Source organism: Toxotes jaculatrix, chromosome 5 (genome assembly GCF_017976425.1).
Source record: "Toxotes jaculatrix isolate fToxJac2 chromosome 5, fToxJac2.pri, whole genome shotgun sequence".
Classification (NCBI taxonomy): Eukaryota; Metazoa; Chordata; class Actinopteri; family Toxotidae; genus Toxotes; species Toxotes jaculatrix.
The window spans coordinates 15,408,945-15,431,238 of NC_054398.1; the positions used below are offsets into that span (position 1 = coordinate 15,408,945).

The window sequence follows — 22,294 nt, forward strand, 5'->3', positions numbered from 1 at the left end:
AAGATTTTAGGATGCTGGACTTGTGCTGCTCGTTTTGTTCCTCTCTTTTCACTTAAATGCCAACACGGTGAATGCGTCGGACAGAGTGGACAAGCCTGCTGCTAGAGGTCCGCATTCAAAAAGTCAACATCTTGTCTTTCTCCATTTGATTTTTCTCTGGAGCGACTTCAGGAGGATGTAACGACCGATCCACCTTGTGCAGCCGAAGTCTCCTCATCAAGATGCAGAAGGGAATACGACTTAATGATGGTCATGTCACCTACCTGGGGCTTTTGGCAAAAAAGGATGGTACAAGACGAGGGTGCTTGAGCAAAAAGAGCTCGGACAACACGAAATGGCACACAAAGTGGTTTGCTTTACTACAGAATATGCTCTTTTATTTCGAGAACGAGTCCAGCTCTCGACCCTCGGGATTATACCTGTTGGAGGGATGCATATGCGACAGGGCGCCTTCTCCGAAACCCTCACTGTCAGCCAAGGAGTGTTTGGAAAAGCAGGTATGGAGAGCGTGCGCGCGCGAACGCACGCATACACACACAGCCTCTCTCCCCTCTCTCTCTCTCGCTGCTTTATTGTTTTTTTTCCCCATGCTGCATGTTAAAATATTGACGAGGTGCAACACTGAATGTAAAATTTGTTCCTGCGTCGCAGATGCCTTTGAACTCTATTTTAGTCCCGAACAAAGCGCTTTTCTCATGCATATGTTCTTCTTCTTATATCCCATCGCATGATGGCCTCAAATCCAGCGCAGCAGAATAACACGCGGTTCCAGATCGCTGTATTGCACGTTATGTAATGCATGCATGGCATTAATGATGAGGTAACAATATTAACACCTAATGATATTACAGCAGCCCTGGCACTGGGCAATGCAGTGTTTTGCTTTAGGTTGCAGCAAACCCGAGCTTGATCTTTTTTTTTTTTCTATTGGTGGGAGAGTTTTCAGTGGTGCATAAAATGGAAATGGATTTCTGCTCTTATCATTGTGATGCATTTGCATCCTGGTTGGTTCCATATTTTGCTTTTGACTTTCACTCATCGTCTTTTGACTTTCACTCGATTTTTTTCCCCTCGTTTTAGGGCGGAGAGTGATATACCTAATGCTCCTTCTAATAAAACATGCAAAAAAAAAAAAAAGTTGTGGCCTCAGGGTTTCCATCTTGTGGTGAAATGATAAAAATACAGTTGAGGCTCAAAAAGCAGCAGGGTGCCAGTGATCAGTCAGCTCTGGTCTAACTGACCTGCATGAAAGGATTTAATCTAATATTTTCATTTGCATTATAGATGGTGATTGTTGCATCACTTGTTAAGAGTGGTATCTTTAAAGATGTCTCTATCCGACACAGTGATAGAAATACTCCGTGTAGCAGGATTTTTACATTTAGATCATAGCTGTAAATGAAGTATTCACTCGATTCTAAAAGATCTCCGCTGTCTGTCTCTTCAATCAACAATGCTCAATAGTTGTAGAGTAGAAAGGTTAACAGGCTTGTTAACATTGTTATTGTGAATAAACAGTCGAGGAACATAATGCTTCACTGCCACCGGCTCTCCTCCCTCCAGGCTCTGTGCCTGACTCTGTAGGTAGGGCTGCAATCCAAAGTGAGTCCAGGCTCTTCCTGTGAACAGCTGCCCTTGTGCTGACAAAGCAGAATGCAACACACTGGCTAATGTCGTTCTATCACAGTTGCTTAAAAGGCACCACACAAAAAAAAAAACCCTCCTTGAAAGAATTTGGATTATTTTTATATTTCTGTCAGCAGTGCCGTTTTGGTCTGCGTGCGGCTGTTTTAAATGCAGTAATGTGAATGTGAACATGCTGAGAAAAGCCTGATCAATAGATCACTGCCATCTTGGACTAAATGCATTATAAACTGGAGAAAATCTATTGATTTGCTTTGTTCTGTGAATCCTGTTTGCAGAGTGTGAAAGCACTGAGAGGTGCACAAATAATGAATGACTAATGTGACTGGTATGATGGGCTGCTGAAGAGTTACCTCTCAGTGTAAACAAACAAACAAACACCCTTAAGAGGACAATGTAAGAGTAAGAAAACATCACCTCCATCTCCTATGACTGCCTGGTTTTGTGGCAACGTTTTAGCAATCCACTATAATCCCTACATTATATTTATCCTCAAATGCAGTTAGTGTGAAAATGATAATGCGTTTGAGCCCAAGGTTTCTATGGCAACCCTTGTTTGCATCCTAAAGAATGATGCAGTTGGAAGAGGCGGGGTAACGGAGAGGAGAGAAGTTGTGTGTCGCATCTCTCCTATTAATGCGAAGCGCTATCTGGGCTAAATTTGTTCCTTGCAGTACCTCGGAGGGGTCAGAGTCCATTTATAGAAAACACAGCTCGCTCACACTGGGAAACGGCAGCACTTCAACCAATAACACGAGAAGCTGCAGGAGCAAGTGATGGCTGATTTGATACAGACTGTACTGTAAATCAAAAGATGTGATTAATATGTACCAGTAACATTTGATACGTTGGGATTGACGATGCTGGTTTGAAGAAGACTCACATCCAAATTAAAGCTCCTCATTAAAATCAAAGTGGATGCAAACTGAGTGATTACTAACACTTAGTTCTCCAGGGAATATATTACTGCATAGATCTCACTATATGGTTCAGGAAAGTCTTTTAATAGAATTGCTGCAATAAAACCAAGCTGTTTACCAGTCAATAGCAATTATACAAGGCCCAAAAATTATTCGTCTCATGTAGAAAGAACAATTAATCAAAACATGTCTAATTAATTATTTACCATTCGCTCGTATCTGCAGCACAACAAGACCAACCAGAGTTTGGCCCCACAACAAAAGAAGCATTTTTCATTGAGCAAATAATGCTCATGTATCTATGTCATGAGATTTATCAATGCCGTATCATATCTGTTAAGATCAGTAATGATTTTTAAAGGTGCATGACTCAGCCATAGACATAAAGCAGGAAGCAGACAGCGGGCTTAACATCGCCTCACACCAGACACTCCCCTCGCTCTGAGAGAGATCATGAGGGAAAACTACAACAACATGCATGCCTCCCTGCCAGAAATAGATTTTCTTTGACGGTAGGATGAATACCTAATGAATGTGAAGATGGAAGAGCAGTCAGCCATAAATAACAATCAGTTGCAGGTTGATAGGCGCCTGTTGAACATCTGCAGGCCAAAGATTAGAGTCTGGTCTCACTCAACATGGCTGGAACAGTCCAAAGGGAAGGTGACATTTCACTTACTTTAACGTGTGCTATATGTAGTTCGTGTACATGATATAAATTAAAGAATACCCATCTATGAAATTAAAGTTTGAGGAAAAATTTGATTGCTTTTATTTTTAGCAGCCCACAAACATCACTATGTTTCATGTAAAAGCAATGTTGCCCCTTTTTACATGTATCCAAATAGTTACACGGTTTTGTCATTTAACCAAAACAGCAGAAGTATACAAATGCTCCACTCCTTGCTACAGGTAAACCTGTTATGAGGAATGACTTCTTAAATAGAGGTGGGCAGCCTTTTGACACTGTATCTGTTCATGGTGGAGCTAATTTGAACTACTTCTTATGTACTGCATCATATTTTATAAATTCAGTTTGTGCTTTGTATGTAAAAGCTAAATCTGCAAAATACTTAGTAATTATAGTTGTTAAATGACTGCAGTGGATCAGAGATGTCAGGAAACAACAGCTAATCACTAATATCACTAATACCTGTTGTTTTCCTACCTGCTCCTACTAAAGAAAAGGAAAAAGTAAGAGCATGAAATTGCAACAATGCCTCTTTTTATGGAGATTTTCTGCTCTTTTTCGGTTTTAAATATTGGCGCATCTCCTGGTTAGTTATGTTTCACCACTGCATTTAATGATCTCAGAGGAAGACACTTCCCTACAAATAATCATTTCTTCAAACAAAGGATGCACATTAAAGCCATATTAGCAGCCTGTATTATTAACCCCTACACCAGTAGAATACAGGATGCATAAAACACAAGTCCACGATTTCCTCATCTACACCACTCACAATTAGTTGCTGCTGGGAGTCCAACGCGAAAGGAAGCATGCTCATCTTTAATCGAGTGACACGAGAAAACGCAAAAACAGCCTAACTGTTCACACTGCCTGGAGTTGCTAGGAAACAGGTATCGCACAGTTATGTAATTGGCCGTGGCTCCAGCCTCCATGTCTTATGGCATTTCCTCCTGGGAACCAGAGACATCCCAGGAACTGAGCTGGGGGAGGCTTCCCTCAGTGTGCTCCATCAATTGCACTGGTGGGCGAGAAAGATGTGGCTTCCCCAGACCCTGTGTGGTTTTAAATCACCCGCTTGATGTCTGCAGCAGCGAGGCAGTGGAACAAACACAAAGACAAAAGCAGTGGAGAAGCTTCAGTCAAACCACCATATAATAGATTTATCTAGAAGGTAATAATGGTAATAATGAATACTCCTCTCTGTGTAGAACATAAAACACGTCAGTTTAATGGCAGTCCTGTTGTTTCTAACTAGAATTCCTCACTCTCTCCCCATGTTTGTTTCAGTACTATTTCACTGTCAGCTTCACCCATGAAAACCAAAAGGCGCTCGAGTTACGCACAGAAGATGTAAAGGACTGCGATGAATGGGTGGCTGCAATATCACACGCCAGGTAAAGGCACACGTCAGTGAAATGTGCAGACATGGCAATTAGAAGCTGAATTAGTCGGTAGAGGGTAAGTAATCTTTGACTGATGCACTCAGTCTGTAGGGGATGTTGCCATGGTTTCATAAGTGGGGCTAAAATATGAGGAATGACAGACTTGAGATGAAGTTACATGCACTAATGTGAAATTTATTACTCAGGCTACAATACAAAACTGTGTGTGTGTGTGTGTTTTCATGTGTTACAGTTACAGAAACTTGGCCACCGAGCATGAGACTCTCATGCAGAAGTATCTTCATCTGCTTCAGATTGTGGAGACGGAGAAAACAGTTGCTAAGCAACTTCGACAACAGATAGAAGATGGGGAAATAGAGATTGAAAGGCTTAAGTCAGAGGTAATATTCACTGTGATTCCTTTACACTCAGGAACAGGAATGTAAACAAATACGAATACATTATTCAGATGTGAACTGATAATGCACTCTGAACCGATACGAACATTATCTCAATATTTCAGCAATAATCACTCCCCACACAAACGTCACAATCAGCTGAATTCCCTCTTCACACTGGTGCCAGGATCTCTGTTGTCACTTCGTCCATAAATATGTTTCTAAACTATGGAAAAAATGAGCTCCTTATAATTTCAGATCTTAACTCATAATAATCAGATTCGGACAGATTCAGTCCAAACAGGGACAGCTTCAAGCCAAAGCAGCGACACAAGAAAGGTCATTTTAAGTTTGATATCCAGACAGTCAACGAGGATCATCCTCAAAAACTTTTTGCCTCTCTTCGCCAGATTTATTGGGCAGTTCAGATCTGACTGATGTTCCACAGTTGCTATTTTTACCTCGTGATTTGACATTGAAGTTTTCACCTTGTGTGACCTGATAGCAGATGGAGTTGAAGTTGGGAATCGTCTCAAAAGAGCCTGCTAATTGGCCAAAAGCTTTTCAGATTTTCGTCTATGGCTTTCTCGTTTTTTTTTTTTTTTGTTTGTTTTTTTAAATCCACAGACACTTCAGACCAAATTTATTTTCACCTGCGCCTCCTCTCATTATATGTGCAACCTTCAGGTTTTGTGTGTTGTTCTTTTTATGGAAACTTATGCGTGATGGCCTATTCACTTCCACCAGGACAAGTAACAGTTAAACTGACTTTAGACTTGGTACAAATCTAATTCATTATTCTTTTAGGATTATTTTGATTGCCTAACATATTTTTTGGCACTACACTTTCACATGCACGTACATATAGTAAGATGAGTACAAATGACAGAAGAAAACAACTTACCACTTTTGAATACATACACTTTTCTAACATAAACAGATACAGATCATAGCTTTGCATTTCACCCTACTTAGGAATCTGTCTTTGGGCCATTTTGGCAGAACTGTGTCTTCTGTTGGCGGTCCTTATACTGTAAAAATATCCAGGATTTTGTCCTCTCTGACTGAACCACAATAGCGGAGGATTACAGGATTTTCTATCTATAGACAAATGTGTGGCAGCCTCACACAATATCAGTCAGACCTGCTGTAAATAGACTTCCTGAACTGGCACAATGGTAGTATATTACCAGTTCTTCTTGCACTGCACTCACAGTCCCTTCCAAAATGTTGTATATGTCTTGTCCTTGTCTCAACCTGCCAGCACAGCAAATAACAGCTGAACCACTAGGAATACGATGGATTATGCTGATTATTGCTCTGTTTGCCTCTTATGTGGAAACTAGTTTGAGAGGATAGAAATGGAAGCACTACCCCGTCACAGAGAGAACCGTGTTCAGGCCGACCACTCTCCACTTTGCATCTCCTCTCAGAAACAATGCCTCCAATATGGCTATGTTCCCGGCTGTATTCTTCAGATCAAATAGTCATTTTTACTTTAATGTGCAAATGTGATGCTTGAAATCAAATTATGTGCTGAATATGCATGAACACAGCTTTATATTGCATCTCCTCTATGAAATGCAATGACAATTAACTCTCTCGCCGTCTACAAAGTAAATGGAGACACTTAGCTTCAAACAGTTCAAGGCAGCTCCAGTGTGTGTGTGTGTGTGTTTTTTTTTTTTCCCAGTAGCCTGTTTACCTCTTGTCAACATGCAGGACAGTTTTGTACATGTTGCATTTAAATGACCAATGTAAATAAATATTGATGCAGAGATGCCCGCCAAGTGAACAGAGCAAGTTTAGTCAGGCTAATGTCTCAGTGTTGACAGTGCTGACAGGTCCTGTCCTGTTGACTCAGTCACTTTGTTTACATGCTGGTACAGTAAGTGAGAGGAAGAGAAATGTGTAAGTGGGAATGATTGGTCTTTCTTGTGGTTGCTTCCCTGGCAGATTGCTGGGCTGCTCAAAGACAACGAAAAGATCCACGCCAGCCCTGCCGCCGCCCCAACCGAGGATGACTCAGAAATCAAGAAGATCAAAAAAGTAAACTTGTTGTTTTATCTCTGAAGTATATTTAGATTTTGAGAAACTGACCACAGCCCATAAAACAAAAATCTGGTCTCCTTCAGGTCCAGAGCTTCTTGCGAGGCTGGATCTGCAGAAGGAAGTGGAAGACCATCATCCAGGATTACATCCGCTCACCACATGCAGAGAGCATGAGGAAGAGGAACCAGGTGGTGTTCAGCATGTTGGACTCGGAGGCCGAGTACGTCCAGCAGCTTCACATCCTGGTGAACAACTTCTTGAGGCCGCTCCGCATGGCCGCCAGCTCCAAGAAACCACCCATCACCCATGATGATGTCAGCAGCATATTCCTCAACAGGTAGGGTCCCCTTGTCCCCACAAAACTGCCCTAAAAAAAACATAATCTTCTAAAAGGTGCCCTGTGGAGTTTTTGACCACTAGGAGCACTATAAAGACATGTTTCTGATCTTTGTGTTACTTTTCCTCTGATCAACTTGGAGGCAGTATGTGCCAAGAAATGTACATTGCATGCAAGCTAGCTAGCAAACATGGGTGTTAACACTGCAGATTTTAAAATACAATACTTTAAAAACTAGCACAGCAAATGTTTTAATGAGGAGTGAAATGCATTCATAATGTCATGCCTCAATAACCCTACATGCAATGGGCTGTGACAATACAGATAAAGACAACACAACATAAATTGCTTGTTCATGATATAACCGCATGAACTGAACTTCGCCTTCAATTTAAAATACAAAAAAAATATTGAACAAAATTAATTAGAAAAAATATTATTTATGACCATGTGAACTGAAATTACACAGTGTTTGCAAGCTGTACGCCATTTGTTTAACCATATGGACATAATGAGCGATGTTTCCTACCATCAGAAAATTCTTTGCTGGACGCACAGACAGTGCAATGAAGACAGTGATCTGCATGCGCCCTCATTGGCCTATTCAAAATCCTCCCACACACTCATCCAAGCACATTCATGCTCAAAGCCTGCACACCCATTCTCTCGTACACATTGTCTGGGCTTTCATTTATCAGAACTTCACTGGATGTTGGCAGAATTATTAACTCGCAAACTCTGTTTTTGTTTGAGAAGATTTAAAAAAAAAAAAAAAGAACAGTTTCTCTAATATTTTCTCTTGTTTTTTTTCCAGTGAAACTATCATGTTTCTCCATCAGATATTTTACCAAGGTCTAAAAGCCAGAATAGCGAGCTGGCCAACATTAGTGCTGGGTAAGAAAAATCTCCTCTACTCTATTTGTTCCATTTTCATGAGTTATTTCATAATGTCACCATTGTAAAGCTTGTTCAGAGTGTTAAGTATTATTAAAGGTGATGACGCATTACTCCATGTGTCATTGTTGACACGGCATTGATCTCCCTACAGCCGACCTATTTGACATCCTGCTGCCCATGCTGAACATCTACCAGGAGTTCGTGAGGAACCACCAGTACAGCCTGCAGATCCTGGCTCACTGCAAGCAGAACCGAGACTTTGACAAGCTGCTGAAGCAGTACGAGGCCAAGCCCGACTGTGAGGAGAGGACTCTGGAGACCTTCCTCACCTACCCCATGTTCCAGGTTAGCTCATTTGTCTCACTGATATACACAAGAAATAAAGGCAGACCCATTTGTTTGCTGCAGAGCTGCAGCCTGGAGCCAGATTTTGTCGTTAATTTTGTGCTCTCACAGCCATTCTGGGCCAAGTTCTTCTCTCCGTATATAAATGCTACCCTTGGGCCATATATTTCACCAACTTAATACTAGGTGGCTATTGCTATGCCAGTGATATCCCGTTGTAGCTGTCTGTAAAACAGCCGGCCACTTTGTTTTGCGTACATTCAAAGCTGGATATCTTTTAAATCGAAATGCAAACAAAACAAGGTCCAGCACCAAATTTCCAAACTCACAGTTGGCACCTGCTGTCTATGCCAGAATGAAAGACAAGCCAAGTTTAGCTCTTTGAATATTCCTATTGTCTTTTGAAGAGGTTATGCTGATATTGTTTAGACTCAGTATTTTAAAATGCAACCACTTTCCTCAAAACAACGAAGTTAAATTGATAGGATAACTGCTGTATATTCATGACAGTGTGGAGATTTGTTTCTGTAACAGCATTTAAAACATCATGTGGGAAGAGAAAATCTGCAGAGATGTAACTGAGCAGTTGGTGAATTTGTCAAAAAAAAGGACTGACTTTAATATGTGCATTGATTTCATCACACCTCAAATGCTGTGACTAATGTTTCTTAACCAGACTATATCCAAACACCTGGAAGCAAATTACCCATCGCTAGTGTAAAACAAAAGTGATTTACAGGTTTTATTGATTATCTTTAAAGAATATCATAGAAGAGAGTAATATTTATTTGCAATTAACCCCTTGTGAGTACTCCTTTTATCTAAGGCTATCTAAGGCTAAGCAGACGATGAAAGGTGACTCAGCTCTCTCCATTTGAGCCCATGAGATCTGGAGCAACTTACTCAGTGACTTTTTAAAAGCAAAATGCACTTTTTGCACATATTGCAATATGTATGATAAATGATGATGCTACTTTTAATATACTGCCCAGATTCTAACCATATGATATTCAACTGGGGCAAATTCCACATTGGGGCTAAATCAAAGTAACCTCGTAACCAAACTAAGCTCGTCTGGAAGCCACCAACCAAAGGAAGAATTTCCATCATCACGTTCTGTACTGTGGCCAGAGTGGCTCAGTCAAGACCTGGCTTCAAAGTCCCCGTCTCCTTCTTGAGAACTCACTGGCTTTCTGAGCGATGTCCCATACAGTAGCATCGCTGATCAACAAGAGAAACAGCAGGCATTTGTCTGCTTTTGCTCAGAATATCCCTGTAGAGTTTTTCATGTCTATAAAAAGCGGTTGTTTTCGGAGCTCAGGCTTTAATAATGGCTCCTTTCTGGCAAGGCACGCAGTTTCCCAACAGTCCACCCTGCTGGGGCCTACTGCAGGCTGTGCTGTGTTGATAATAAATTTTGCTGATGAGTGTAGATTGCGCTCTCTACTGATCTACTTCTCATTAGTGTACGTGCATGTTTGCACTTGTGTATTCTTGTGTGCATGTTTGTGTTGTTGTGTTGTTACATTTATGATTGCATGTGAGCTGTTATATTTGAGTGTGACTCCCCTGTTGCTTTCTGTTCTGTTTCTGTAGATTCCACGCTACATTCTTACACTCCACGAACTTCTGGCCCACACACCCCATGAACATGTAGAGAGAAACAGTCTGGACTACGCAAAATCTAAGCTGGAAGAGCTTTCCAGGTACTTTCGTCTAATATTGCCAAAGCCAAGACTTGCATGGTGCACATTCCCACTAAAAGAACTGTGAATGTTATTTCCTGAGTTTGAATACTACATATATTTATATGAATTTATAACAAAGGTACAATAACAAAAAACATTAGAAATTCATCTTTTTAAGGAGAATATTAACTGTAAAACATACGCAAAATGTGGAAGTACTTCTGTCAGCCCCTGGAAAAAGCCTCTTGCTGAATGCACAGTAGTCACTGAAGGCAACTAAGCTGAGCACATCAACATTTTGAGAAGTGTCCCCTGATCCCCAATGTTAATCCTGCCCTTGTGCACAATTATGAAGTGAACATTCACAGTAAGACTCCTTGCATTTGATCGCCTTTTTTACTACGATCACAAGGAAAATGATGAAATATCCTCTTTACTAGAATCATGCACGACGAAGTGAGCGAGACTGAGAACATCAGGAAGAACCTGGCAATAGAGCGAATGATCGTAGAGGGCTGCGAAATTCTCCTCGACACCAGCCAGACATTTGTAAGACAAGGTAACGCCTGCCTTCAAGCGCTGTACATCAGAAAAGCAGAATCAGGTGGGGGTCGTCTGCGGGTGTCCCTCATCACCCATCTAATATCCCTCTATTGAGGGGAAATACTCAGTTTTATATGTATAAAAAAAAAGAAAGACCCATGTCTCTCTCTCTCTCCGGGGAACAACATGCTCTCCTCGTGAGGAGAGTCTTTAATTTCCAAGTGTAATTAGTCTGCTCTGAGGCAAACTGATGATGAATCTGGGACTGTAAATGTCACACATCCCCAACAGGCTTTGATGGATGAGGAAAGGGAAAACAAAAATGGTAGATTATTTAATCCTTGGCATCTCATGTGACTGTACAAGTATTCTATTATAGAGGAAGATCAGCAATTTGATATCGATTCTTTCTTTTATTTAGTTTCTCCACTATCTCCTCCTTTTGTTCCTTTTTTTTCTTACCCTGTTAATGTCTATTTCCCATTTATATATGTATCTTTCTATATCTCTCACTCTCTCTTTCTCCCTCTCCCTTCTATTTGCACACACTCTTTTATTCCCACATATAGGGTCTCTTATCCAGGTGCCGATGAGCGAGAAGGGCAAGATCACCCGTGGGCGACTGGGCTCTCTGTCTCTGAAGAAGGAGGGGGAGAGGCAGTGCTTTCTCTTCTCCAAGCATTTAATCATCTGCACCAGGGGTTCAGGGGGAAAGCTTCATCTCACCAAGGTGGGCCTGCGCTGCTGAGCTAGTAGCCGAGCTGCTCCTTATTTCAAACATCACAATCTTACAGCGCCCCGAATCTCTGAGCTAAATTGAATGGATTAACTGACAGGAGATGAAAGCTGCAGGGTTAGGGATGTCGTGGCTTTTATCAGTGGCAATGACCACTGGAGCTACACACTCTCTTGCAAGCTTGCACAGGCGCGCGCGCCCACACACACACACACACACACACACACACACACACACACACACACACACACACACACACACACACACACACACACACACACACACACACACATGCTCATTGTACATGTTTGAAAGCAGATGCTTGATGTCACTTTGATTTGTGTAATGGAGTGGTGGTGTATTATTACTCCGCATTACTCAACATTACAGAGGGAGATTGATGTTTGGGCATCTAACATTAGGCCAAAAAGCTTCCAACTGAGAGCCTTACATATAGTTACAGAAAATACAGTCTTGTTGTAAGATGTTTCAGTTATACTCATTAAGATTTTCATGAAATCAGATCATGATTGTGATATTATTTATGGTCTGCAATGTTTTTGCATTCAGTATTAATTTTTTTCTACATTGTAGTTGTCACTGTCAGTGGCAGGGTCTGCCATTCCTGCACTAGATTCAAACTGCCCTCAAATGCACAAGAGATTCACAGGAAATGATACACGCACGTAATCCATGTTTTTAATTTTTATCCACCTTTATCCAGTGTTTACTGGCCAACAGTTTCCCACACCACATAGGCAGGTTGTCAAAAACTGTAAAAAGCGTATTAATCTATCAGTACAGAAAGAAAAGTAACTCTTTTGCCACGACTGTCATATATGTAGAGTCTTGCTGTAAATCAAAAATGCATTACTAATGGCACTGGCTTACAATAAAGAAGTCGCAAAGGACACATGAGGGGTCACTGATAATCCTATGTGTCTTTTGCCAAAACTTTCAGAGCTGAGGTAGGAAAGACCTAACTGATTCTTGAAAAATAAATAAATAAATAAATAATACTTTAAATAAAATAGGTATGGAATAATCTCAGTATTCTCAAATCTGCTCCAAAGGAGATAAATTGACGTAAGCAGTGGAGACACTGCTTAGCCATATTCACAATCACATCTGTATTTTGAGATGAAAATGTTTAATCCCAAAATTCAGAGCAGCACTCAGTTGATGATTCTTGAGCTTTGTAGCATAAACGTATGATGGTGTGTAGAGTCAAATGATGCTAGTGTGAAGAAACTGAATGTATATTGTATGTTGTTTGCAGAATGGAGTAGTCTCGCTTATAGACTGCACTCTCATGGAGGACCCTGAGGGGACGGATGATGAGTGTGAGTGTTTTATTCATATAGCAGCTTACAGAAATATGCATCATATGTACCATGTGTGACATTTATATAATGTATGATTACTAGAGTGTGCCAGAATTTATTAATATTTTATAAAAATATATAATAATATAAAAATAGTGCTCCTAAGGCAGGCAGTGCCATTGGAGTCATACACACTCGAAATAGTCAAATGATAGATTCCCCTATTTTAGCCAAATGTACATCTGTTCTTTTTTGATATTCATGTAGATATAGTATAAACACTTGACATGAATGCCTTTTAATGGCTTCACTGTATATTGGCTTAAACTTATAGAGAAAATGACAGCTTATGTTATGTCTTTGTGTTCATCTCAAAGCCAAATCCGACAAGAGCGGCCAGGACATGGAGCACCTGGACTTCAAGATTGTCGTGGAGCCAAAGGACAGCCAGTCATTCACAGTCATCCTGGTGGCCTCCTCCAGGCAGGAGAAGTCTGCATGGACCAGTGACATCAGCCAGGCACGTCAACACACATCACTGTCTGCAGCACTCACACTAGAAGCCAAGGATGTCGGCAGAAAGTCTGCATGTTACAGAACTCACTAATGTTTCCTCTGTCGTCTCTGTTTGCTTCTACTGCATCTGTCCTGCAGTGCATAGACAACATCCGGTGCAATGGGTTGATGATGAACGCCTTTGAAGACAACTCGAAAGTCACAGTACCACAGATGATAAAGTAAATATTTTTTTTTTACATTCTACTGTTCATCTTTGTGCATTTATTTCTTGATTTGTTCATACTACATTTTTTTTCCCTGTGCAGGTCAGATTCAAGTCTGTATTGTGATGACGTAGACATCCGTTTCAGTAAGATGATGAACTCCTGCAAGGTGCTGCAGATCCGTTATGCCAGCGTCGAGCGCCTGCTGGAGAGACTGACGGACCTCCGTTTCCTCTCCATCGACTTCCTCAACACCTTCCTGCACTCCTATCGTGTGTTCACCACCGCCGATGTGGTGCTAGACAAACTCATCACCATCTACAAGAAGCCCATCAGCGCCATCCCTGCTCGGTGAGCCACATTACATTCGGATAGTCTTGATTGTTGCTAGGTTGTTGACAGCATTTACAGTAGACAAACAAATCTTATTTGACATGTCTGGCATCCTTCCAAACCTTCCAATGCTGCATAAAGATGAGATTGATCTATCATGATGTGAAGTGCTGTCGTCCTCTAATCAATGCAAGGCGTGTGCAGGAGCCAAGAAGCTTGCAATTTGAACTTTTAGGTTTGACTTCAGCCATGTGAGGTGTTTCTTTCTCGTATCATTTTTCAAATTCAGTCTAGTGACTGTTGACTTTACTGTATATAATCACGGTTATGCTAGTTAAGCAAATTTACATCTGAATTTGAATTACATAGAGTATGAATGGATGGATGCGAGGAGGGTGTTCAGGGATGTTTGTAGAATTAGTGTTTAGACACTGTATGTGACACTGGAACAGTTAAGTCCAGTAATCTACAAGGCTTTGTGTGTGAAATTTGGGGGTTTGTTTTGTTGGTTTATGTGTGCACAGAGAAGCAGCAGATGGAGCAGTGGAGTGGAGGAAGACAGGCTCTATGATGCCTCTGTATCACTGTGTGCGTGTGTGTGTGTGTGTGTGTGTATATTTATGTGTATTCACTGGTCGAAGGCAGTAATTGGGTCCAGTTTCTCCTGCCTGCCTGGGAGTGTCTCAACTGGGCTCTGTCGCTCTATGGCAACCAGCCTCGGTGCTGCAGGACCCCACCCTCCCTTCTCTCCCTCTCTGCTTGTCTGCAAAAGATCCATAGTGTGAAATGTTGATGGAGTGTTGCAGTGGGGCTAACTCGCAGCTCCTCTGGGCCTACAGCGAGGGCCCCCCTGTGAGGTTCAGATCAGGGGGAGCTCCCCATGCCCACGCCCTTGCAGCATGTTCTCCCGTGGCGCTTGTCATGTCACTGTGAGACGCCTACACTTGGCTGCTTGTGTCAGCAGTGGCCATGCGCACTATCACTCGCTGTGCTATTTATGGGAACCCGTGAGGTCGCCAGGAGGGTGGCAGGGAGTGGGAGAGGTTTTCTGCAACACTGCAGCCTGTATCCTGCTCTAAAACGATAAAGCGCGACTGCAAAGGGACTTCTGGTTGCTCGGCTGACTTGGTTTGCATAAATTATTTAGGAGGTGTTGTGTACTTAGTTAAGTTCTTAAAACATAGAGTGTACTTGCCAAATATCAAAGAAACATATTCTTAAGTCCTCAATTCAAATGCATATATCCTCCCTTGATGCAGGTCCCTGGAGTTATTCTTTGCCAGCAGTCAGAACAGTAAACTCCTGTATGGAGAACCTCCCAGCTCCCCCAGGGCCAGCAGAAAGTTCTCCTCCCCTCCTCCACTCGCCATCGCCAAGAATTCATCCCCAAACCGCAGGCGCAAGCTCTCCCTCAACATCCCCATCATCACTGGGGGCAAAGCTCTTGACCTGGCTGCCCTCAGCTGCTCCTCAAACGGCTATGCAAGCATGTACTCATCCATGTCCCCATTCAGCAAGACCACCTTGGACATCAATAAGCTCTATGTGTCCAGCCCAATAACAAGCAAAATCCCTGACGAGGGGGAGGACAAGAAAGACAAGGTGGAAGATACTTCGGTTTGCAAGCAAGGTAGGTCAGCAGCAGCCAATCCAGGTAAATTATTCCAGTTTTGACTTGCTGCAATTATGTTTTGAGTGATCTGTGTGCTTTTGTTATCATACAGATCTCTCAGTACGAGAGGAAAGTGACAACGATCAAAACCAGAGTGACGATGGTGACCCAGAAGCTTCTCCCACCAAGTCACCAACCACCCCAAAAAACGTTAAATGCAAAAACTCCTCAGGTACACTGCGTCCTAGACATGTGCACTGATGTAGTAACAACTTGACAGTGTGATATCCAAGCTCGTAAACTGCACACTGACGTGCCACCTGTATCCAATACCCCCGCTGCTGTCACGTTCATCACTGAGCCCTCTACACTATTTTGTTTTACCATAGAAACTGACCACATAATAAAACAGCTGACAATGTTGTTAAATTTGAAATAAGGCACATTTTACTGTCTATAGGTTGTGGATTAATTGTTTTATATAGAATAAAAGATTCAATGTTCAGTGTGATATTTTTCATTCAAAATACAAAAAAGCAACACATAAAAAACGGCAAAGCAAGCGTTATAGAAAATATAAATTTGTTCATGGTTATGAACATGTGGGGAAAGCCAGTGATTGGCTTCAGTAGGTGTTAGGGAAACTTGTGTCATAGCAACTACATCAAGACCGTGTTTTCCCTGCCGCCCCCAGTAATGAGGCTGTTTCACTGGAGCCAAGATTATCTGTGCCTTCTAAATCTTATGACAAAAATCACACAATAGATTTTAAAAGCAAAGCCTGCTCTGGAATATGTAAATTAACCGAAATTGTGAAGCAACGCGTGTCTCACACTGTGTAGGATTCTTAGTTGCTTATGATCTGTCTATGTTCCCAAGATTTAAACATAGCAGACTGCAGAGAATCTGTTGATTCCTCTGTTATGCTGATATTTGGTGGCTATATTTAGCTGCAACCATCTTGATTATCAAAGCCTCTTGTAAAGGAAAGTCTGGAGAGACACAGTTGTGTTGGCCTGTAGTGCCCCCTAGTGGAAGCTTGAAAAAGTAGAGGAAGCAGTATATATGAATTCAGCTATACTCTAATATTAAAAGTATCTTAGTTTTTTGGGAAATTCTGCATCATATATAATGTGGAAACAAGCAATTTGTTATGTCTCTTCTCAAACTGAAAACCCATTTAATTTCCACGAGAATCAATCACAGGGTTAATTTTCCTTTTCATCTGTGCTTTCTACAGAGTTCTCCTTGTTTTCCTACAACAATGGCATGGTGATGTCCTCGTGTCGAGAGCTGGACAGCAACCGCAGTGCTCTGTCTGCTGCCTCTGCATTTGCTATTGCTACAGCAGGAGCCAATGAGGGCACCCCTACCAAGGAAAAATATCGGCGGATGTCCCTGGCCAGCACTGGTATATAAATAAATATCCACTATCCAGTGAGGACTTAAGTCCAGCTGTAATTACTGGTTAACATCACCAGGCTGCCAAGAACTGCACACTGCATCACATGAAGTCCATCACACACTAGTTTTAGATTCATAATCTCCAAACTTTATAGGTGTTTGTTTGCCAAAGCTGTCCATATCATAGTGATGAGAGATGAATGTAAAAACTCACTCAATATGTTTTCCGCAGGCTTCCCAACAGATCAGAGAAATGGAGATAAAGAGTTTGTGATCAGACGAGCAGCGACCAACAGAGTTCTGAACGTCCTGAGACACTGGGTGTCCAAACACTCTCCGGTAAAACATCCCAACACAAATCAGGGCACATTTACTGTACAGGCAGAAGCTTGATTTCCATCTACAAGCACATCAATTTGTCATCAAATTACCAGCATTAAAGGAAACATTTACCCTCAGACAGTCTTGACAGATGTAATTCATTTTCAGTCTTCAACGCCTTATAGTTATAAGGATCATGTTTGTCTAGGACTTTGAGAGTAACAATGAGCTGAAGACAAAGGTTATTGCCTTCCTGGAGGAAGTGATGCATGACCCTGAGCTGCTGACCCAAGAGAGGAAAGCAGCAGCCAATATCATCAGGTACTGCTGTGTGTTATTTTACTAGAATTAATTATGTAAATTCAGAATTTGAAACTATTTGTTATACTGTACATACTTTCTCCTTTTCTGTCCGCCAGGACTCTAACTCAGGAAGATCATGGTGACAGTCAGATCACCCTCGAAGACGTGACACAACTGGTAAGTGTGAAAGTTTACTGTAGAGCAGTTTTAAAGCTACAGGAAGCAAGACTGTTAAATATATCTACTTTTATACTGGTGAGGAGCAGAGAACTCTAAAGGTGCCACTAAAGATTATTTTAATAATTGATTAATCTGATGATTATTTTATCCATTAATCATTTAAACTGTACTTTGTAGGTCTGCAGTATTTTGAGTAAACTGAGATATGATGTATGTACATTTTCCTAACACTGAAAAAAAATGAACAAGCTAACAATTCCCCAAAATAATCTTGACACATGTTCTTAGACATTTCCTCTCCTCTCACCCTTTTTGCTTTGGGAGAAAGTGATCACAGATGTACTGGGTTTCTAAGCATGAGCATTGTTGTGCCATATACCAACATCAGGTTATCTGAATTTTGAGTATTTGCATTGTTTTTCACTCACCTTGCACATCTTTAAAAGTTTTCGGGCTGTTCTGTGTCTCTTAGGTGGGAGGAGGGAAGGGCGAGCCCTTTGAGAGTCACTCGGCATTGGAAATCGCAGAGCAGCTCACTCTACTGGACCACCTGGTGTTTAAGGTCATCCCTTACGAGTGAGTGCCACCACATCTCAGCTGTACATGTCTGCGGCCAAGAAGAACACAAATACAGATTCAGTGTTGATGTGGGTATGTGCCTTTTTTTGTTAATCTATCTGTTCACTTTATAGGGAATTCTTTGGACAAGGCTGGATGAAGAATGACAAAAATGAGAAGACACCGTACATCATGAGAACAACAAAGCACTTCAATGATGTATGTTCCAATAAACAAGCCCCTTACACAACTCTACTTGAACTTTTTATTGATTTTCAAACATAATGTTGAATCCAAACCCTTCATTTCTCTTTTTCCTCTGCAAGATAAGCAACCTTATTGCCACAGAGATCTTGCGCTGTGAGGATGTGGTCACAAGGGTAGCAGTCATAGAGAAATGGGTGGCGGTGGCCGACATCTGCCGCTGTCTCCATAACTACAATGCCGTGCTCGAGATCACTTCCTCCCTCAACCGCAGCTCTGTCTTTCGCCTCAAGAAGACCTGGCTCAAGGTTTCCAAGCAGGTGTGTCTCTCTGTGTGCATTGTTTGATTGTATTTTTCTTCCTAATGTGCTTAGTGTTATCATTAATCATCGTGTTTTGGATAACCTTTCCCTCTAGACAAAAGCACTGATCGACAAGCTGCAGAAGCTAGTCTCATCAGAGGGGAGGTTCAAAAACCTGAGAGAGGCTTTGAAGAAGTGAGTTCAGTTCAAGGACATTGTTTTGGACTGAATCAATAAAGCAAACATGCATTACAGGTGGACGTTGTGTGTGTGTCTTTTTCTCCACCAGCTGTGATCCTCCCTGCGTGCCCTATCTGGGGATGTACCTCACTGACCTGGCTTTCATTGAGGAAGGAACACCAAACTACACCGAAGACAACTTGGTCAACTTCTCAAAGATGAGGATGGTGAGAGCTTCTGTGTCTTGTCACGTGAAGGGACTTTGCAAATCTGTTTTACAGTTAAAATTTAATATCTTGCCTCTCACGCTTTTCAGATTTCTCACATCATAAGAGAAATCAGGCAGTTTCAGCAAACAGCATACAAGATTGACCTCCAACCAAAGGTAAATTAATACCAAGACTGTAAACCGGTGGTTCCTTCTTGGCTTATAGCTTCCTAAAATTAGATATGTCTAAAATAAATGCAGCAGTCTTACAGAGAGTGGAAGTTTTATGTAAACCTTTATTTAGTCAGGCATATTGGTTTATAATACTGACTGGTCTTCGCAACTAAACCAAAGAGTGATTATTCCTTCTTAGCTTCTTTTATTTCAATATATTTTAGAGGCAGAAGAAGTTAAATTACCCATTAATTCACAAGGAAAAGGCAAAGATTAGAAGGACATCTGACACATAAACATAATTTTATGTTGCCATCTCACAATGCCTCAGACTTCTGTTGCGACCACATGGGGTTGGTCCTGATGTTCCAACCAATGTATTGCATGATAAACATGATAGGTCATAAGCTACAAAAATTATACTGTTGCTCAGAAATTTTACTTTTTTTTTTTAATTGCTGGATGGTTTTACCTCTTCATGTCTGTAATGAAGAGGAAAAATTGCTTAGCAGTTGAATTGGTTAACCAACAGCTGACCAACAGAGACATGCTACAGCTGATGTCTACATCTGTTGTTCCTGAAAAGGTTGGAGACAACAGAAAAGTAGACAATAAAGAAAATGGCCGACTGTGCTGTTTTGTATTCTTTAAAAGATTAATTTCAATTAAGGAAACATTCTACCTTTCCTCTGTTTTTTTCATATTTCAGGTAGCCCAGTATCTACTGGATAAGAGCTCTGTTCTGGATGAAGAAAGCATGTACGAAGCCTCTCTCAGAATTGAGCCTAAAGTGCCCAACTGATGAGGAAGGTGGTCCTCTACGTTATTTTCTCTGTTAATATTACACATCAGTTAACATACACATCAACTTTTGTATAGTTGTACATGTTTAAGATATTTGCTCTTCTGTACAGTAGATGTTTACGGTTGTTTGATGACACAAAACATTTCAGTGCGTATTTTTGTTGCCATGACACCACCTGCTTTAAGAATTTATCGAAAATTTCTTTTGAGTTATTTCAAGCATAATAACAGAGGTCACTTTGGTTGCACGTAACTGTGTCTTCTTTGTGACCAATGACATTATTTTGCATCTTCTCATACTGTGTCGACTTTGCACTTTCTGAGCACTCGTGCTGCCGGCCATCGTTCTCTTTGCTTGAGTTTTATTGATGACTGAATTTCTCTGCAACCAATGTAGCAATGTAAAAAAAATGTAACTGCATCAAATCAGGTAAAAGAGCACAGAGAAAATAACTGTATTTAATGCTGGAGAACAATGATCAGTGGAGATGGCAGCGAGGTATCTGAAGCATAACCATCTCTGTGCTTCCCAGACCAAAACAAGAGGGATTTGTTTCTTCATTTCTGCTCATTACTCTGAAGACAGGGGTTTCCAACTCTTTTGAGCTGTGGAGCATTTTCACACTGATAGTGTCGTTGTGTACCAGCCCAATGGCACCCACAGGAGATGGAACAGATAACAAAGCTTTGTGTCTTGTTGTGGTTAGTTATTAAATTTAAAAAAAAAAAAAAAAAAAAAAAAAACTGAATGAATGCTCAAGGTGCTGATGCCAAACTGGTTACCTCGCCTACTCAGAACCACGCTAGCAGCTCTGTGAGGCACAGCAGTGGTTTGAGTGCAATTCAAATGTTGGTTTACCTGGTATAACGTTTACTATGCTCACCATCTTACTTTTGCATCTTAGCATGTTAACATTTGCTAGTTAGCAATAAGCACAAAGTCCAACTGAGGTTGATGGGAATATCACTAGGTCTGCAGCTATTAAAACCAAATTATTGGACAAATTGAAGTGCTGATCTGGTGAAATGTTAGGGAATCACTGAAATTATTACAGTTCATCCTGAGGGCAACATCTGAACCAAATTTCCTGGCAATCTGTCCAATAGTTGCAGCAACACTCAAAACTACAAATGTGAAACAACATCAGAGGAAAAGTCAAGGGATCAAAGTCATTATTGTTCATCCTCTGGGCTAAGGGGACATATATACCAAATTACATGGCAGTCCATCAATCAGTTGTTGAGATATTTCAGTCTGGACCTACGCCTTCTTTAGGGCCATGATGTTTGCATGGCTAAAATCAATATATTACTGTTGGGAATGTGACAGGAAGTGATGAAAAATGTAGCACAGACTGTGCAAGCATAACAGCCTATAAAGTTTTAGAATTAATCTGCTTTTTTCATTTTTTTTTTGGTAGAATCATACAGTTGACTAGTAGCAAATGTTCTGAGGCCCAGTACTGGTCCACAGCCCTGGGGTTGGGAATCTCTGCTCTATGACATGTCTTCATCCTACAACTGACAAAAATTATTATTTTTTTTTAATTTGTTGCACTCTTTTTGTAGTCTGTTGTCACATGAGGTGCCCAGACTCACCTTTAGACCACTCAGTTCTTTTTGTATAATTAGATCTAAGCCGTGTAACAACATACAAGGACTAAATTATTTAAAATTTGCTGTGATTTAAGGTTAAAGATTAGTCATCTGAGTTTACTCTTACACTCAGAGTACACCAGTACAGCACAGTGAGTTCTCCACTTTGTCCAAATCTTATGTTTCTTAGTGTTTTTGTTCAACTCAAAGTCATGACAAAAGCTCACATGCGATGGTAAGTGTTGTACCTTCAGGCTCGGCGATACTTCTGTAGAGTAAAAGGTTGTTGCTCTTCTGTAATTAAAAGACAATCTGTCCTTTTTGCTGTTCCAGTGATTGTGGAACGTGACTGTATATCACTCTGTTATATGCATTGCTGTTAAAAACTATGATAAAACATATGTGAATGACCTCTGCCTGCAGCATTCAAACACT

General features: G+C 41.1%; 1 protein-coding gene across 1 annotated transcript; it reads left to right on the forward strand.

Moving 5' to 3' along the window:
* Positions 1-221: 221 nt before the first annotated feature.
* rasgrf1 (Ras protein specific guanine nucleotide releasing factor 1) lies at positions 222-22,114 on the forward strand. The gene is made up of 27 exons (XM_041038301.1): positions 222-497; positions 4,543-4,649; positions 4,891-5,038; positions 6,992-7,084; positions 7,171-7,424; positions 8,239-8,318; positions 8,473-8,666; positions 10,263-10,372; positions 10,795-10,913; positions 11,467-11,627; positions 12,913-12,976; positions 13,336-13,478; positions 13,613-13,695; positions 13,783-14,031; positions 15,273-15,643; positions 15,738-15,857; positions 16,866-17,036; positions 17,262-17,368; positions 17,559-17,671; positions 17,770-17,830; positions 18,306-18,409; positions 18,526-18,610; positions 18,718-18,915; positions 19,013-19,092; positions 19,187-19,304; positions 19,394-19,462; positions 20,169-22,114. The coding sequence occupies exons 1-27, from the start codon at positions 222-224 to the stop codon at positions 20,259-20,261; spliced, it is 3,771 nt and encodes a 1,256-aa protein (XP_040894235.1). The 3' UTR covers positions 20,262-22,114.
* Positions 22,115-22,294: the final 180 nt, after the last annotated feature.